The sequence below is a fragment of the Macaca thibetana genome, chromosome 9, assembly GCF_024542745.1.
Source record: "Macaca thibetana thibetana isolate TM-01 chromosome 9, ASM2454274v1, whole genome shotgun sequence".
NCBI classification, from domain to species: Eukaryota; Metazoa; Chordata; class Mammalia; order Primates; family Cercopithecidae; genus Macaca; species Macaca thibetana.
Window position 1 is genome coordinate 24,417,050 of NC_065586.1, and position 18,299 is coordinate 24,435,348.

At 39.0% G+C, this 18,299-nt stretch overlaps 1 protein-coding gene across 3 annotated transcripts in view; it reads right to left on the reverse strand.

Annotated features, from left to right (window-relative positions):
- Positions 1–11,134: 11,134 nt before the first annotated feature.
- ARHGAP21 (Rho GTPase activating protein 21) overlaps positions 11,135–18,299 on the reverse strand; it is a 133,750-nt gene continuing 126,585 nt past the window's right edge. For 2 of the 3 annotated variants that reach the window (XM_050804850.1, XM_050804851.1), the window contains 2 exons: positions 16,633–16,664; positions 11,135–13,618 (listed from right to left, as the gene is read on the reverse strand). In XM_050804850.1, the coding sequence (XP_050660807.1) occupies positions 11,924–13,618; positions 16,633–16,664 (1,727 nt within the window). In that variant the 3' untranslated portion in view covers positions 11,135–11,923. Of the gene's footprint in view, positions 13,619–16,632; positions 16,665–17,542; positions 17,817–18,299 lie in introns of all 3 variants that reach the window. The other variant, XR_007728885.1, reaches the window with a different exon arrangement.

Here is an 18,299-nt window from a genome sequence, read left to right on the forward strand (position 1 = left end):
ATAGCTCTTACTCTGCGCTTCATTCTCCTGTGAAAAACTGAGATTGCTTATGAAAATGACTGAGTTAGCAATTAAAAGCATGTTTAAATTACGTATGTAAGAGAAGTTAAATGCATTTAAACAAACTTCTGTGTTCTATGTGTTCTGTTTTATTTTTTTATATACTTCACCCAGTAAATTCTATTGTTTCAGAAAAGCCTTAAGTCTTGTAATGTTGGGGCATGGAAAAAAAAAAAAAAAAAGAAAAACTTCATTTCTAAGTGGCATAAATAATACGCCATCATCTAAAAATCCTCAAGTGGGCCAGGTGGGGTGGCTTATGCCTGTAATCCCAGCACTTTGGGAGGCTGAGGTGGGTGGATCACTTGAGGCCAGAAGTTTGAGACCAGCCTGGTCAACACAGTGAAACCCCATCTCTACTAAGAGTAGAAAAAATTAGCCGGGCATGGTGGCACACACCTATAATCCCAGTTACTCGGGAGGCTGAAGCATGAGAATCACTTGAACCCAGGAGGCGGAGGTCGCAGTGAGCCGAGATCTCGCCACTGTACTCCAGTCTGGATGACAGAGTGAGACTGTCTCAAAAACAAAATCCTCAGGTGGGCTAGATTTTATTCAAATACACAATACTAACCTGAGGTTTCCATTTACTTTTGTGTTCTTAGTATATTACAAAAGGGTAGAAATCTCTCAAATTTTTATAAGTTCTGGAATTCTATGTTATCAAAACGAAAACTGGAACCACTGAAGTCAATCTGACAGATTCTAACACCATCACTAACCATTAGAACATGCGGGGGGTCGGGGGATCTGATCCTAACACCATCGCTAACCATTAGAACATGCGGGGGGTCGGGGGATCTGATCCTAACACCATGGCTAACCATTAGAACATGCTGGGGATAAGGAGGGATCTGATCCTAACACCATCAGTAACCATTAGAACATGCCAGGGGTGGGGGGATCTGATCCTAACACCATCACTAACCATTAGAACATGCTGGGGATAAGGGGGTGGATCTGATCCTAACCCTGTCACTAACCATTAGAACATGCTGGGGGCGGGGTGGGATTTGATCTAGGTGGAGATCTCAGATTTTCCATTCTTAAGACTGTCCCGAGCTAACCTTGGACAAACGGCTGAATCTCTCTGTGCCTGAGTTTCTTCATCATAAGACAGGGATATTATACTCCTGCATCATCTGGGGCTAGGTTCAGCTGCACATGACAGAAAACCCAAAGTAATAATGGCTGAAACGAGAGAAGTTGATTTCTCATGTCCAAGCAGCCCAGAGGTAGGCGGCCCACAGTGTCATCTACTTGGGATCCACTGTGCAAGGCTCTCGTTTTGAGATTCCCACGTGTTTCAAGGGGATGTGGAAGCTGGGCTGTGTCCAGTCTGTGGTAAGAGGAAAGCATGTAGAAGCCCGTGCCCGCTGCGTGTGCAGGCAGTGGCTGGAGTTGGCGTTAAACCACTTCTTCTAGGCAATGGGCACGAACTCAGTCCCGTGGCCACACCTAGCTGCGAAAGAGGCTGAGAAGTGTGGTTTCCAAGAAGCAGTACTGGGAAATAACCAGGACTCTGCATCACAATCTGTTTCACTGGGCAGTTGTGAGACCTGGGTATTGATGCATATCAAATACTTGGGACAGGGCCTGGCACACAGTATGTGTCAGTGAATGCTGGCTGTTATACAGGAAGTGGTGGAGGCAAGCAGTTTGGCGTTATGGAAATGCATATGTCCAAAGGAGAACTGCTTCTCAATTGTCCTTTCCTATTCTTATCCTAGATGAATTGCTGGGATCGGGTAGAGACGAAGTCAGTTTGGTAGAATGTATTGGCGCTGGGTAGAGGCCAAAGGGTTGTTGTATTTGTAATTCAAGGACATCTCATTCATGTCAGGAGTGAGGGTAGTCATTTGGAGTTTAAAGCAGTGATTGCCAACTGTTGTGCAGCAGGTGCAGGCAAGTGGGGAAGCAGCCTGGTGGGGTTGAGAAAACTGGGGAGCACACGTACTCTCTGAGGGGCGAATGCAACCTGCCACTACCCTGTAGTAGGACTGGCGCTACTAGACCTTCTAGTTTTTAAAAAGTCTGGATTTTTATGTGACATCTTTTTGTTCGCCTTGAACATTGTCTTATGGCCACAGGCAAGCAATCAGTTCAGTAAGACCACATGAGATGAAAATAATTAGATGAGGGACAGGCTGGAAAAAGCTATCAGGAGCTGCAGCTGGAGGGCATGATCGTGACAAACTCCCGGACAAGGTTATGTAAGAAAGGACATCATGGGTGGATCTTCAGTTTTCAGCCCCTTCTCAGCTGGGTAAGAAACCCAAGGAAGGAAGAAATGCTAAAGCTACAGTTTTATGACTTTTGTTTGCATGATTTCTGCTAAAATAGGCTGGAGGAATGGGATGATGACTATTTTCTAACATTTAAAATGCTGTCAATACTAGAACTGTAATACAGCACTCTTTCAAACAAGAAAAATCCACATTTCTGTTTTTGTGGTCGACTACATGATTTAAGTTCTTGTTCTGTTTTCTCCAACCCCTCCATGAGAAATCTCCAAGCGTAAGATTATTTTGCTCATCTCTTCTTTGAGGATAAATCCCTCTGTTTGAATGATGTTTTCTCAGGGCAGGGATGGGAAGTGTCTGCTAATCGATAATGACCCACCAAGAACCACAAGGGTCTGTAAACAAAGCTCTGGTTCCCCTCATTATCCTACAGCCCAAGCATCCTGTGGGACCATATGTAGGTTTGCAGAAGAGGTCACTCATGGAAAATGGAAAGGGAATAATTGGGTATTTCTCCTTGTAGGAATTCATGAGAAGGAAAAATATGTAATGTTATAAGAAAGTCAACATGGCCTAAGAGAAACTTTACCAGGCTTTTCGAGTCAGTCACTTGGGCCAAAACGAAGAGAATGATAAAGATGCAAGGCTCTCTGGCTGCTTGAAACATGAAATAAAGGAGACTTTCTTTTTTTGGTCAACAGTATAGTCTAAAAATGTCAAGGCTTATTGCCCAGGTTAATGGTTTTTGATTTCTTGGTATCTGAGGTTAGCCACAGGGGAGCGTATTATTATAAAGTCACCTGGCTTCACGGTGGCTCTCATTGGTTTTACTTACCGATAGACTTTTATTCTTAGATTCTTAAGATAAGAAATCCTCTAGGAAAACCTTCCTGAGACTCCTGTTTGAGTCTGAGCTACTAGGAATCTTCTGCTGTCTTCCAAAGTCACTGTGTAAATGTGCATTTATCAATATGATTGTATTTCTCCTCCCCCTTAGTCTTTAAAAAGCACTCTTTGGGTATTCTCAAAGATTAAAACAAGATAAAATTCATTTGGGTATATTGAACTATGTACACCATGACAAATGTTTGCTTTTCTGGCTCAAAGATAATGATAAAATAAGTCTATTATCCTGATTTCTATAAACTGTGAACGCATGCTTTACTATATGAGAAAGCAGATCACCATAGGCACGAGTCAGTAGAAATATCAAAGAATCAAACCTGCTAAAACTGAAGGTATGATAGCTATTGGATCCAGATATAAAATAACAGAAAACACAGTAACTGAGAGAAGGAGTATTATTTCTCTCATTTTACATATCACAAAAACTAACATGTAAGTTGGGTAGCTTGTCCAAACTCATCCACTTTGTAAATGGCAAGGTCTAGATTTGAAGTCAGGCAGTTTGGTCCTATAATTCTTATAAAATGTTTTATATTTTACAGAAATAAAAGGGGATAAAATGTGATGCAAGCAAAAGAGATCTGAAAACTAGGCTGTTTTAAAAAACAGCTAAAGAGAACTTTCTAGAAGTGAGATAAGTGAAATTTAAAACTCACTGAACAGATTAATAAGACATGGCTGAAAGTAAAATAATAAATTGGAATATAGTTCTGGAGCTTACCCAGAACGCAGCACAGAGAGAAAATGAGAAGTAAAATATAAATAATAAGGTAAAAAATACCTTATTGTAAGTTCATTCAACGTACGTTTAACAGGAGGAGCTCCAAAAGGAGATAACAGACGAAAGGGGGAAAAGCCAATATTAAAAGTGACTGAGACATTTTACAGAATCGACAAAAGATACCAATCCTCAGTTTCAGCAAGCCAAACAAATCCTAAGCAGAAAAGAAACCCACATCTAGACACATTGCAGCAAAGCCTCAGAACACCCAAGACAAAGAAACGATCTTACAGCAGTCTGAGAATAAAAATACACAGACCTCGACTGAAAACTGATTCATAACTGCAACACCAGAAGCCAAGAAAAAGGGACTAGTATCTCCAAAATGTTGAGGGAAAAAGATTGCTGTGTACCTATTTGTGTATCCAGCAAAATGGTCTTTCAAGTGTGAAAGCAAAATAATTACATTTAAAGATAAACCAAAGCTGAAAATGTTTATCCCTAACGACTCTCACTAAAACTTCTGAAATACACAATTTAGGTAGAAGGAAAATTATCCTACAAGGTAGGTCTGCAGTTCAAGAAGGAACAGTGATTATTGAAAATGGTAAAAATATAAGTAAATCTAACCATTAGCATTGATTGTATAAAACAACAATGGTAGTATATAAATTGGGAGAGGATGACTGGACTTAACGTAGGCTTAGATCTTTGTGTTGCTTGTGAGAAAGGTATAGCTATTGATTAAATTTGTTTCCTATGCATATTAAATTTCCTAGGGTATGCACTAAAAGGATAGAAATTAGGGAGGAAACGAAAAGTGAAGGAAAAAATCCATCTAAATTAAAGTAAGAATGAAAAACATGTCACTAAAAAGGGGTCACAGGAAAAAAACAAAACAAAACCCAAAATGCAATTCAACCAGGTGATGAAAACAGATCAGTTAAGTACTATCAATGGAAAATGACTAACTGGGGAAGTTAAATGATACGGTTTGTAAGACTAATTTAAAAAGGGAAAGGAAAGGAAATGCAGCTCTGTGGCATTTAATATATAGACAAAAGATATTAAAGATTGTATTTCCTCAATGGTGTGTGCCTTTCAACTGGAGAGTACATATCTTTTTCAAACACACCTACAACATTAGTTAGAACTGACTAAAATGGAATGGAAAAAATACAAGAATGAAAAACATACAAACCAAAACAAAGCTAGTGTAACTAAATTAATACATGGTAAAATACAAAATAGACTTTAAGTAAAAGTAGAAATGAAAAGAATCACTAGAAAATAATAATTTAATTATTATGTAATCACAAGTGTCCTAGAAGAAACAGGAAGTTATAGCCATTCTAAATGTGCAAAAAAAAAAATAACAAAAAGAAAAACCAATAAGGACAAAGTGACAAATTCATCATCCACCCCAAGAGGCAGCCATGCTCAGCAACTGATAGACCCCCCAAAATCAGATGAATTTTGATGCATCAGATCAAGTATGAATTTGAAATCACAACAGACATACACTCAATGATGTGTGCCTTTCAACTGCAAAGTACAGATCTTTCTCAAACGCAGATACATTAGTTAGGACTGATTGTATACTTCCCTCAACAAATTTCAAAGAGCTAGGATCACATAGACCACATACTCTGCCACAATGCAGTTTAGAAAACTACAAAAAGAAAAACTAGAAAAGTCCCATCTCTTTGGAAAATTTAAAACATACTTCCAACAACCCATGTGTCAAGACAAAATCATGACAGGAAATACAAAAATGCTTAGCATTAAATCTTGTTTGACACAGTTTATACTATTTACAAGGAAATGTATAATCTTAAATAACTGATACTTGGCCTAAGCATTCAACTTGAGAAATTAAAGAGAACAGAAGAATCTTCTCAATAAAAGTAAAGACAACGTCATATTGAGTTATAAAAGAAATTCATGTGGAAGCTCATAGGATCCAGAATGGCCTGGATAAGAGGAAACAGGCAGGGAAGCTTTCCTATCAAGATTTATAAGGTGTGTATTAGGACCAGTGGACTAGAACTGGCCAATGGAACAGTGAGCCCCACACAGTCCAACACATATATGGGAAGTGACATGGCAGAGCTGGCATTGCACCCCGGAGGGGAAGCGGGGTACTTTCAGTACATGGTATTGGGACTACAGGATAAAAAATATAGATCCCCACTTCCTATCACACACAACAATCAATGCAATATAGATCAAGGTCCTTTATTTTCAGGTGTCCAGTGTTAGATAAATTATACAATGGCCCTGCTCCTAACCATGTAATTCTTTTTCTCAGTCTAGGCTTTGAACAAAATCCCTCTTCATCCAACAAATATTTTCTGTGTGCCAACTATGTTCCTGCCAATTGTTCCAGGCATGGAATACACCAGTAAACCAAAGACCTCTACCTTGGTGGGATTTACAGTCTTGTGGATAATTGATATATATGGCAGTTATTATGTATCGGGCACTTTATTAGCCCTGACATATTCATTAAATACTTGATAGATACTACTATCTGTAAGTGCCAGAGCTAGGATCTGAAGTTAGCCTGCCAACTCTCAGAATCCCAGCTAACTACTGTATTACATCTAGTGCCTTCCTTATTGCCTTGGTGAAGAATATGCCATGAAATGCTTTACTTAAACATGTATGTGATGATCCAAACACATTGTTATGTGTAATGAATTGACTTTTCTTCTGCAAATCTAATGTACTGGATAGGTACCATCCATCCTTGGAAGAATTTTGAGATTAGCTACTCAATCATTTTCTGTGTTGTGTGGTTCAGATGAAAAAGCCTGAGTGGTGCAGAGATGGCACCACTGTGCTCTAGCCTGGGTGAGGGAGGGAGGCCCTGTCTCAAAAAACAAAAAAATAGGCCGGGCGCGGTGGCTCACACCTGTAATCCCAGCACTTTGGGAGGCCGAGGCGGGCGGATCATGAGGTCAGGAGATGGAGACCATCCTGGCCAACACGGTGAAACTCCGTCTCTACAAAAATACCAAAGAAAACTAGCCGGGCGTGGTAGTGGGTGCCTGTAGTCCCAGCTACTCGGGAGGCTGAGGCAGGAGAATGGCATGAACCCGGGAGGCGGAGCTTGCAGTGAGCTGAGATCGCGCCACTGCACTGGGCAACAGAGCGAGACTTTGTCTCAAAACAAAACAAAACAAAAAACCAAAAAACTGAGGTACAGTGATTCCACCTTCTGGGGAAGCTTATCCATACCTTAAAATCTAATGCTGAGTAGGTGAAATTCGAACGATGTCATACATGAGCACCTAGTTTTTTGCTTTGTTCTGTTGGTAGATTTTTACAACTGCCATCTTCATTCTACTCTCAGAAAGTAAAGGTTTCAAGACATCTGTTTTGTGTCTGTAAGATAGCATCTTCAGGACCCTATGGTCAACAAATGTGACAATCAATAAATCTTTATCTCTAATTCCCAGTATTTTCCTTTTGTAACTGCTTCATCGGAAGGTTTGAGCATATCTTACAATGTCTCAACCTTCTCCTTGGCTGGACAAAAACTAAGTTTCCTTTGCTGTGTATTTCCTTCTACTCTCCTAAGATGCTGTTCCAGCTCTGGTGGTATTTAGCTTTCATAGCAGGGATGCTGGGAGGTCTGTGTAACAGATGCTTTTCCCCTAGTAGAGCTCCCCTCCTTCCTTCCTGGGCAGCCAGCTGAGATGTGTTACTGTGTTACAACTGGCTCCTACTGTTCTCTGTTGCACAAATCAGTCAGCTAAAGCAGCCCTGCTGGTGTCCTACAGTGTTTAACCTTGCTACAGTGAAATGGCAAGTGGGACAGTTGGTAGTCTTGCATATGAATCCAGGAATCTGACATTTTATAGCAAAAAGCTCATCAAAAACGACCACAGGAAAAGATAATCCTGCCATTCCACCTAATATCAGTCACAAAATAAATTCCAGCACATGAAAACCAACTTTAAGCCAAGCAAATATATACCATATGTCTGTGGATAGGGGAGTATGTCTTAGTGGTTCTCAAAATACACATATAAAAGCCGATAAATCAGGATAAATAAAACTTAAAACTATGCAAAGAAACACCTGAAACCAAGTTTAAAAACTATAGACTGAAAGAGGGGATCTGAAATTAAGATTAGTGTCCAGATCTTGTAAAGATCTGTGAGAAAAAGATAACAGAAATATGGTCAAAGGTTCACATAGCTGGATGCAGTGGCTCATGCCTGTAATCCCAGCACTTTGGGAGGCTGAGGTGGGAGGACTGTCTGAGCTCAGGAGTTCAAGACCAGCCTGTCCAACATGGTGAAACCCTGTCTCTACTGAAAATACAAAAAATTAGCCAGGTGTGATGGCACGCAGCTGTCATCTCAGCTACGCGGAAGACTGAGGCAGGAGAATTGCTTGAATCCAGGAGATGGAGGTTGCAGTGAGCTGAGATCATGCCACTTCACTCCACCCTGGGGACAGAGCGAGACTGTCTCCAAAAAAATTAAAATTAAAATTAAAAAGTTAATTCAGTTGGAAACCAGAATAGCCAATGAACATCTGAAACATGGTCTCTTCCCTAGTAATGCAGGAAAGGAAATGTAAACCAGTGAGAGACCTCACACCCATTGACTTTGTTTTAAAAACAAAATTTTTAAACACTGACAGTACCTAGTGTCCTTGAAGAGATGAGAATCCTCATACATGGTTGGTGAACTCTGGAGATGAATTTGACAAAACCTAGTAAAGCTGAAAATGTGCCATGTCAGTGCAGTGGCTCACACCTGTCATCCCAGCACTTTGAGAGGCCAAGGCAGGCAAATCGCTTGAGCCCAGGCGTTTGAGACCAGCCTAGGCAACATGGCGAAACCCGGTCTCTACAAAAAAAATACACAAAGAAGTAGAATCCAACTTAAATTATATTTGGTTAAGTCAAGGATGTCACTAAAAGAACATATAAATATGCTAATAGAAGGGTGAAATGCTATAATAAAAATATTAACCCAAAAGAGGCAAGAAACAAGAGAAAAGAGTATGTAAAATGCCCTGGTCATGGAGAAAACAAATGGTTCAGATGCAGATGTGAATCCAAACACATAAATAATTATATTAGATGTAACTGGGCTACGTATTCCAACTTAGACTATGTTTAAAGAAAATCTATATGCTGTTATGAGAAAAATACAAAAGGATTAAAACAGATAAAAACGATGTATTATGCAAATACTAAACAAAAGTAATACAGCTACATTAATATATAAAATACTTTAAGGCAATAAAGCTTTGGTTGAGACTGATTATGAAGCACATTTCATAATAGAAGAGTCAATCTACCACAAAGACATAACAATTCTAAATTTATGTTCACTTAGTAAACTAACTTCCAAATAAAAGATTGACACAAAAGATATGCAAATCTACATTCACATCATAATATTCTATCACTTCTCAGGAACTGGTAAGAGCCAGGTAAGAAATCTGTAATAATCTAGATCTGTAAAACATGATTCAATTTGACCTAATAAACCAAACAGAAACCATCCAGTAAGGATAGAATACATACTCTTTTCAAGCAATCATGTAATATTTCTCAAAATTGACCATATACTGGGTCAAAATGGATGTCTCAATTTCGAATATATGTTTAATGATAATGTAACATTATACTGGAGTCAACATGACTAGAAAGGTTTCAAACGTTTGGAAATTAAGCAGTACATTGCTAAGTAATTCACAGGTTAAAGAAAAAAATCAGAATGGAAACTAGAAAACATTTTGAAATGAATAATAAAAATACAGCATATAGCCTTAAAACGCAGATATTAGAAAACAACTAAAAATCAATTTTCTAGGCAATCGTCTCAAGTTAAAAAGTCCAGCAAATTAAAGCCAAAGAAAGGCTGAGCATGGTGGCTCATGCCGGTAATCCCAGTACTTTGGGAGGACAGGGCAAGCGGATCGCTTGAGCCTGGGAGTTTGAGATGAGCCTGGGCAACATGGAGAAAGCCCATCTCTACAAATAATACAAAAAACCCCAAAAGTTAGCTGGGCGTGGTGGCACGTGCCTATAGTCGCAGCTCTGCAGTGAACTGTGATGGTCATACCACTGCACTCCAGCCTGGGCAACAGACTTGAGACTGAGACTCTGTCTCAAAAGAAAAAAAAATAGAAAAAATAAACTTAGGAGCAAGAATGAATAATAAAAAACTATTTCAGCCTTGAAAGTAACTTTTAAAACATGTAAGTAAAAAGTGTTTTTGACAGTTTTAATAATACTCTGACTTTTCCAAGAACTCCCCTTCATGTAAACTAAGGGAAGTGTGTGCTTTATTTTGTTCAAAACTTCAAAAGCAGGGCATGACTCTTGGTAAAATCTTATCACCAGCAGCAAACTATTCATGGTACCATCTCCATGTGTAGTTACCATTGTGATTCTATATACTGGAGCAAACATCTGACTATTGCATTGTTATTTTTGTGCTGTAGTTGTACCTGAGCATTTGCATATTGAAAAATTTATTATAAATCACTTTTTTCTTTTCTACTGTAATAGGGAATTATAGTCTATATCATAACATACTGAATATAAAGTTATGTTTAGATATATTATGAATTTCATTTCATGATGGTAAAGGGGAAATTTCAAAATACTTTTAAGAAAGTATCGGGTTTGACAGTTGAAAATCTCTGGATTTGATGATTAAGGTCCTTCTCAGCCTTAACAGTCTGAGATTTTTTTGTAACCATTACTACCAACAACAGCTTTGTTCTATTTTGAAACTAGTGTGTGGCAGGCACTGTAAGTGGAACAGTATCTCATTTAAATCTAATCACCCTTATAATAGGTAGTAATACTGTCACTGTTTATAAGAGAAAACAAATTCAGAGGAGTTAAATAATGTGTTCAAGTTCACATATCTAGGAAGTATAGAGTTGGAGTGACTCCAAACTCATGTTCGTTTCACTCACGAAAAGGTCATTAACATACATTACTTTCCCTAGAAGAATTAAATACTATCTGTCGTCAAGTGAGGTTAGGCTCATGTAAGCATCTGTAAGAGTCTCTGCCCACCACAGCAAGAAAGAGGAGAAGATGGAATGTATAAATATAGTAGGTGTCTTTTGAAAGTCAGGTACCTTTTTAATCACGTAAGGTAGTTATAAATGGATGACATCTAAAAATATATCAGAATAAGTTTCAAGCCATGCAAAGTTCACCAAAACAATGTTTATTTCCAGTGTTTAATTGGGTATGCACACAGGCATGACACAGGTTTGGATTCATTAAGTCCTCATGCAGAATTATATTCTTCTCGACAAAGAAGCCAGTTCCATCCAGGATCCACTATCTACACACCTATGTTACAACATTTATATCAAATCTGGTATCTGAAGAAAAGATACACATTTAATATGTTCATTTAAGTTACGTATTTTACAGAAAGATTAAAAATTCAAGTCACACAAAACTCAAAAACTGTATTAAAAGTTTGAATATAAAACTCAGATCCACCTGGAATGACTAAAGAATGGAAGTTCTGTATCCACCTGTGTTAAAACTGGTAAATGTAATGAAATTTGTTACCGATAAAACGCATTCATTTATTCAATGTAAGTTATCTAATTTTAACAATATGGCACCCTAAAAACCAACTGTATTTTTATGATGAGGCACTTTTGTTAGTGATGAAACCAAAAGAACAAATTTGCTGCACACTGATGCCAGCGATTTTCTTCAGTGATTTTGGGTATATGCTATGTAGTAAGTTGCAACAAATACCTTGCTCATTTGTGTGCAACTATCCGATATATTTTTAAATATATATATATATGTTCTTCTGGCTGTAGTAATGCACTGTAAAGCTATTTCACAGTGCAAAATGATGAAACCAGCCCAAGTGAAGGCTGCATAATAACAATTCTGATACAAGAAAATATTGACAGAGTTACTGGAACATGTAACAGTAGTTTTTTTACTTGCTAGAGTGGACATACCCCCAGTTTAAAGACAGGGATGAAACTCTGCTTTATTGCCTGGGGTTTCAGACAGTTTACGAGGCTGGGCATTCGCTGCAGAACTAGCATTTTTGCTCATGTTCTGGAAGCTTTCTCCGTTTATTTGGTCAGATGACTGCGGTGGTATGGAAAGAAGGGGCCTGTTGGTTGAAGCCAAGGTGCTGGAAGAACTGCCTGTGTCACACTGAAAAGACAAAGGTGTGTCGGTCGTGGCTGTTTCTCGTGTGCTTGGGTTCTCTGTCTGGGGATCTCCGATTTCTCCTCTGCTAAGGTCAGAGGTACTGGTGCGTAGGCGTTCCCTGGCCAGCCAGTCTGAGATGGAAAGGTCCTGGGCTGAGCATTTTGGTTTTAACCGGTTCACAGCTGAAAGTTCTGATTCTCTCTCCCCGCTCTGCTCATGCACTTTCCAAAAATTCAAAACACTGATTTCAGTAGCATCTCTGTGCCCTCCTAGCGTATGTCTGCGCCGGATGCTTTTCCTTTTAGCAGTCTCAGCATTCGCTTTGTGATTCCCTACTCCAAACATGTCATCCGCAGGGGCTCTGGGTCTCAGTTTTAACCGATCTGCTATTTTCGTTTTCCATGTGGGTTCCTGTTTTTCGGATTCGCCTCTGGTGGGGGTCAGTAAACTCCCAGTTGACTTTCCTTTTTTCATAACATCAAACACTTTAGTTAATGAAGGTGCTTCTTTCTCATTCTTGGCATCTCCTAGACTTCCACTATCTGACTTGAACCTAGCTGATTTTTTCCTGGAGAGAGTATCACATTCGATGAGTTTATGGGAACTGAAGAGCTGTCTCCGGCTATCTAAACTTGATGTTAAACTTCCCTCGGTGCAACTCACTTCGCTTCCTTCAGAATTTCTCCGGCTGTTCTTAGTCACTTCTTGCAGTTTTCCTCGGAAAAGCCTCTCTGAAGTCAAGGCTGTGGGGAAAACGGGAAACTCGCTCTCGCTGTCGGTTTCCACAGGCCGCCCCTCGCTGATGAGTTCGCTTCTCTCGTCGTCTGCCTCGTCCCCCTTGCTCTCTGCCACGGATTGCACCTCAGGGCTCAGTCGACTGGAGTCCAGGCTAGTCAAGTATGTAGCAGATGATGTGGTGGAATAATCTGAGGTGATGGTGCTGATGTTGGCCAAAAACTCGCTATGTTTCGTTTCTGGACTGGTTGATTTCTTCATGGAAAACCTTGCCAGGGAGGCCTGGGAAGACGTGCTAAGCAAAGTGCCAGAGTCAGAGCCTGTCTCTTCAAGGTGGGAGGACTTCTGTGCCAGAAGTGACCTGGGGCTCTCTTTCAGGATGGCAAAGCGACAGCTGAGAGTTGGGGACTTGTTATGTTTTGAGTTGTGTGGCGGTGAGGGTTCTTCGGAAGGCGTGCTCTCTTTTCCTAGTGATATCTTTTCATCTTTTGTCGTGCTGGGGTCTTTCCTAGTGCTGTTGTCTTTGGCAATGATGATCTTCTGTTTTCTGCCCAGTGTCTCACTTTCCTTTTTGGACTCTTCTTTAGTATCATTGTGACACTGTTCCACATTTTCTTTCTTAAAAAATACATTGTCCAGTTCATCTTCTGAGCTGCTAGGCTGTGCTTTTTCTTTTGGCTTCTTCCTCTTGCGACTAGCGGCTGCAAAGATGGAGGACACAAGCAGCTCCCTGCTATACTGATCCTTGCCAGATCCCCAAGAACCCTGGGAGGCGAGAGAGAAGACAGACTCTGAGCATGAGAATGCAGCTGAGTTCATGTTCCGACAAGCTTGTCTCCCAAATATTTCTTATCAAATTATTATCTACTAAAGCTCTGGAAGCATCAACAGTGCAATTAGCTTTTTTTTTTTTTTTTTTTTTTTTTTTAAACACCTCTTTTTACCTTGCACCAAAGCCAAATTTTTATTTAATGAGTCCAACTTCTTGCCTGGTGGTATTTAACTGCCAAACCACAGCTCATACACATCTGCCTTTCCGGCAAACAGTCTCTGCTTAGTGCCAGTTCCTATCAATATCCCCCAAACACCTGACCTTCCCTCCTTCCACAGTGCCCAGGCCTGCTTCACTTCCTTCATTTGGAACACAGGCATGAGATAGGTTAACCAATATTGTGACATGGTCAAACATCATAGTCTGATATAGGTTATTAAATGTTTATGACTGACTTTAATTTTCTAATTACAGATATCACATGATATAGATACTGTATCAGATAAGCTCATTGAGATAAGGAAACTCTGGTCTTCCATTAGTTCATCCAGGAGGGATCTTCAAGGATCTGCCTTAAGTAAATCAGGTTGGTACTGTCTTCATTTATCTCAAGGTAACAACGGAATTAGAATATTCAAAAAACAGGTCAGGTGTGGTGGCTCATGCCTGTAATCCCAGCACTTTGGGAGGCCGAGGCGGGTAGACTGTTAGAGCCCAGAAGTTCGAGACCAGCCTAGGGAACATGGTGAAGCCCTGTCTCTACAAAAAATTAACTGGGCATGGTGGCACGCACCTGTGGTCCTGGCTACTTGGGAGGTCGAGGTCAGAGGATCACCTGAGCCTGGGGAAGTCGAGGCTGCAGTGAGGCATGAGGGTACAATTGCACTCCAGCCTGGGTGACAGAGTGAGAACCCATCTCAGGAAGGCAGGAAGGAAAGATCAATTAACATAAGTAAAAATAAATCCTTACCACAGAAACACTTTAGTGCACTGTTATTGGGAAAGTTATTTGCTATGTATAATGGGTTCTTTAAAACATTTTTTTTCTAAGATGGAGTTTCACCATATTGCCCAGGCTGGTCTAGAAGCCTTAGTCTCAAGCTATCCTCCCACCTCAGCCTCCCAAAGCGCCAGGATTACAGGCATGAGCCACTGCATCTAGATATAATAGGTTTTCGATTGCAACTATTAATTCGTTCCTAAATATCTGCTGGTTTAACCACACACTTTTTGAGACAAGCAGGTAGGCGGGAGGTACGCTGAGTAACAGAAGCCGACAGTATATTTCTCTATTGCCTAAAAATCTTAGACAAGTTAAAACTGCTCTATTTAAAGTAAAAATTCAGGCTGTTCTATCAAAGAATTCACCAAGATGGAATCACAGATGAATATAACTTTGTTTTTATATTATAAAGACTTTCGTAATTATCCAGCACATTTTCCCCACATTTTGCTAAAGACTAATAGTTGTGACTGGGCTCTGAACTGGGAGACCTTGATGTCCATCCTCTCTAGCTTGCTAGGTACGAGCAAGTGATTCACTTTTAAACATCTCAATTCCATGGCAAGAAGCAATTAGATTATACTGTCTTTAAGATTTCCTTAAGGGTCTCTTTACAATTCTATGATCATATGCGTGTTGGGGCAAATTACTCTACTTTTCTACAGAGACTGTTAGAAGTAGTTACTCATATCATTGGGATATCCACTATATTACAGGCATGATATAACACCACTATAGATAAGATGAAAAGGCTATTGTAATAACAGGTTAAGAAAAATGCACCTAGAGAAAGGAAAAGCAGGGATTTCAACAGAATTAACAAAACTGTTCTAGATTAAAGAATTCTAAAGAGATTTGACAATGAAATGCAAGGAATGATCCTTGACTGCATTCTGTATAAGGAAGTAAAGAATATTACTGGGACAATCTGTATAAACACTGCACATTAGATAATAATGTATTGTACCTACATTAGTTTCCTGAGTATGAAAATTACTCTGTAATTATATAGGAGAATGCCTCAATTCTCTGGTGATACATGCTGAAGTATTTAGGTGTAGTGTTATCTCTACAAGTAACTATCAAATGATTCAGAAAAATCTCTACAAGTTAACTATCAAATGATTCAGAAAAAAAGTGTGAATTTACAACTGATAAATCTAGGGTAAAGGATTTGGGTGCTATCATTTTAGCAGCTTTTCTGTAGGTTTAACATTTTTCAAGATAAAAAGCTGGGCGAAAAGATGAACATCACAAGTAACAGAGACATGATAAAATATTTTTGTAAGAATTATAATTTAATCATATGGAGTCCTATTATGATATTTAAACATGATACATAAAATTCATGTCTCATTACAAAATATAACAATGTTTTAAGAAGTCTGACAATTCTAGTTGCTACTGCCTCAACAGAGCAAAATTTAGATCCACTGACTTGACAACAAACTATTCAAAAAGTTGTATAATTGAGGGAACACAGATTGTGTAAAAATATTATTAAAAAATTAGTGATTTCACTGAAAAGGCAAGACTATAGTGTAAAAATGCATAACAAAAAAATTGATAGTACTTCTGAAATATTTACAGATGATACGATGTTTGGGATTTGTGTAAAGATGGTCCTACAGGGAGGGAAGCAGGTGGCATGCAGAGGAAACAGAGCTGGCCGAGTGCTGATAATTATTGGAGCTGGAGATGGGTACAGGGAGGCTTCTCGTTTTATTATTCACTTCTGTATACGTTAGGACCTAATTTTCACATTAAAGAATGGCCGAGATCTTTGTATTATGCCAAAACTGCACAATGAGAAGAATATGAACTTTTGAGTTTGTATTCCAAGTCAAAATCCAGTATTCTTCTATCATATATTGTTTTAGGAATTCATTTTTTATTATACTTTGTTGCTCTGTCATTAGACACAGAGAGGAATGCATTTGAGTATCAACCATAACAATCAACAATTCCCCCCTAAAATATTTCAAATTGTATGAAACAATTTACCTTAGATTTTGTTGAGTCACTAGTAGCTGAATCTGTGAAAAGTTAAATAAAACATGGTCAGTATTAGCCAATCTTTACTGCTTTCCACAAACAATGCAAAACTTATGGAAAGACAGGCACAGAACAAAATGTGAAAGCAAAACTCAAAACAATAGAACACAGTGGATAGTCAGAGCTCACAAAGATGCAAGCTGCACCACAGAAAGCCACCGCCATGAAAGGATGCTGTGAATTGTAGGCAGAACCAGCTCAATGATAGAAATGGCAAAGGAGCCCTGTACTAAACAAAAACAGAAATACTCGTGTTTATTAGATTTTCTAAATATTAAATCTAGCAATAAAGAAGCTTGAGGACTTTTTGTTTTTTTATGTACCACATCCTGTATCTGAGACTGATACACAATGTAGAACTTTTAAGAGTGTTGGCCGCCCTAGCTACAATTGAGACACTCATACTGGTGTGTTTGATTTTTGTCAGACTTAAATTTTCTAAGCATTATGCCGTACACGTATGGATGCAAAAGAGGCATTAAGATAATCTTGCTTCCAGGTCACTTTGGTTTTATAATAAATAATGTTTATCTTTGTGCTTCAGACCCCAGTTCCATAGCAGTGCAGTGAGGGATCCTTTTGACTAACTTGCTACCAGTTTTGCAATTATCTATTAACAAATGCTATTATGGAAATGAAAAAATGGAGACCATAATTTTACTGTCTGGCAAAAACTCAGATTATACAATTACAAAGAGGGTAGGAAGGGGCTAGCAATATTCAGGATAATACCAATTTTGCAGTTTCATCTTTCAACATTAGGGAAATTGGTTTTCAGAATAATGAGCTGAGCCCCATGCCACGCCCCTTTTAACACATGGCTAAATGCTTTATGACTTTAAGAACTGGTAGACCATACCATGCTATTTCTCCTCAGGGTCTGCTTCAGAAATAACAAGAAACAGCAGAAAAACTTTTAAGAAAGTAGTAGTGATCTGTTTACAATAATCTTAAGAGAAACTTTACACCACAGATCAACTATGTTTGCATTTACAAGAATCGGGGGTTTCTGCAGACAAGGCAGCTACAGTGTGGACAACAGTCCTCCTTCTTCCTACAGTTCCAGCTGTCCATCAGGGACATCACAGAATCCACTAGTGACATTACCGTGTGATAGACTCCTCCCACTTCGCCTGTTCAACATCAGTATAGATTTGCCTGTGTCAGTAAGAGCTGAAAAAACCCTTTAGGACTAAAACAAGAACTAGAGACAAAGGGAGAACATTGTGTAAAACAACATGCTAGATTAGTGCAACAGTTTGGCAGGAGAAAGTTTTCATTCAAAAGAGCCTAGAAGAACTAATACTTAACCAAGCATTAGGGTGGCAACAGGAAACGGAAGAAAATAAATCTCAAATAGGCTGGCTTTTACTGTGACAAATAAAACACTGTTATTTATGAAAATGGAGCCCATTACCAGTTCAACAGATTTAACTTGCTGCTTTTAAACATAACTCCTGGCTCAAGAATAAGAACTACTTATACAGCCCAGATCATACTTTCTGCCATCACAGCAACCACATACTCAGTAGCATATATCTGTTTTACCTTGTGATGACTATTACATGGAAACTGTGAATTAAAAAAAAAAAAAAAAAAAAAGAACAAAACAGTGG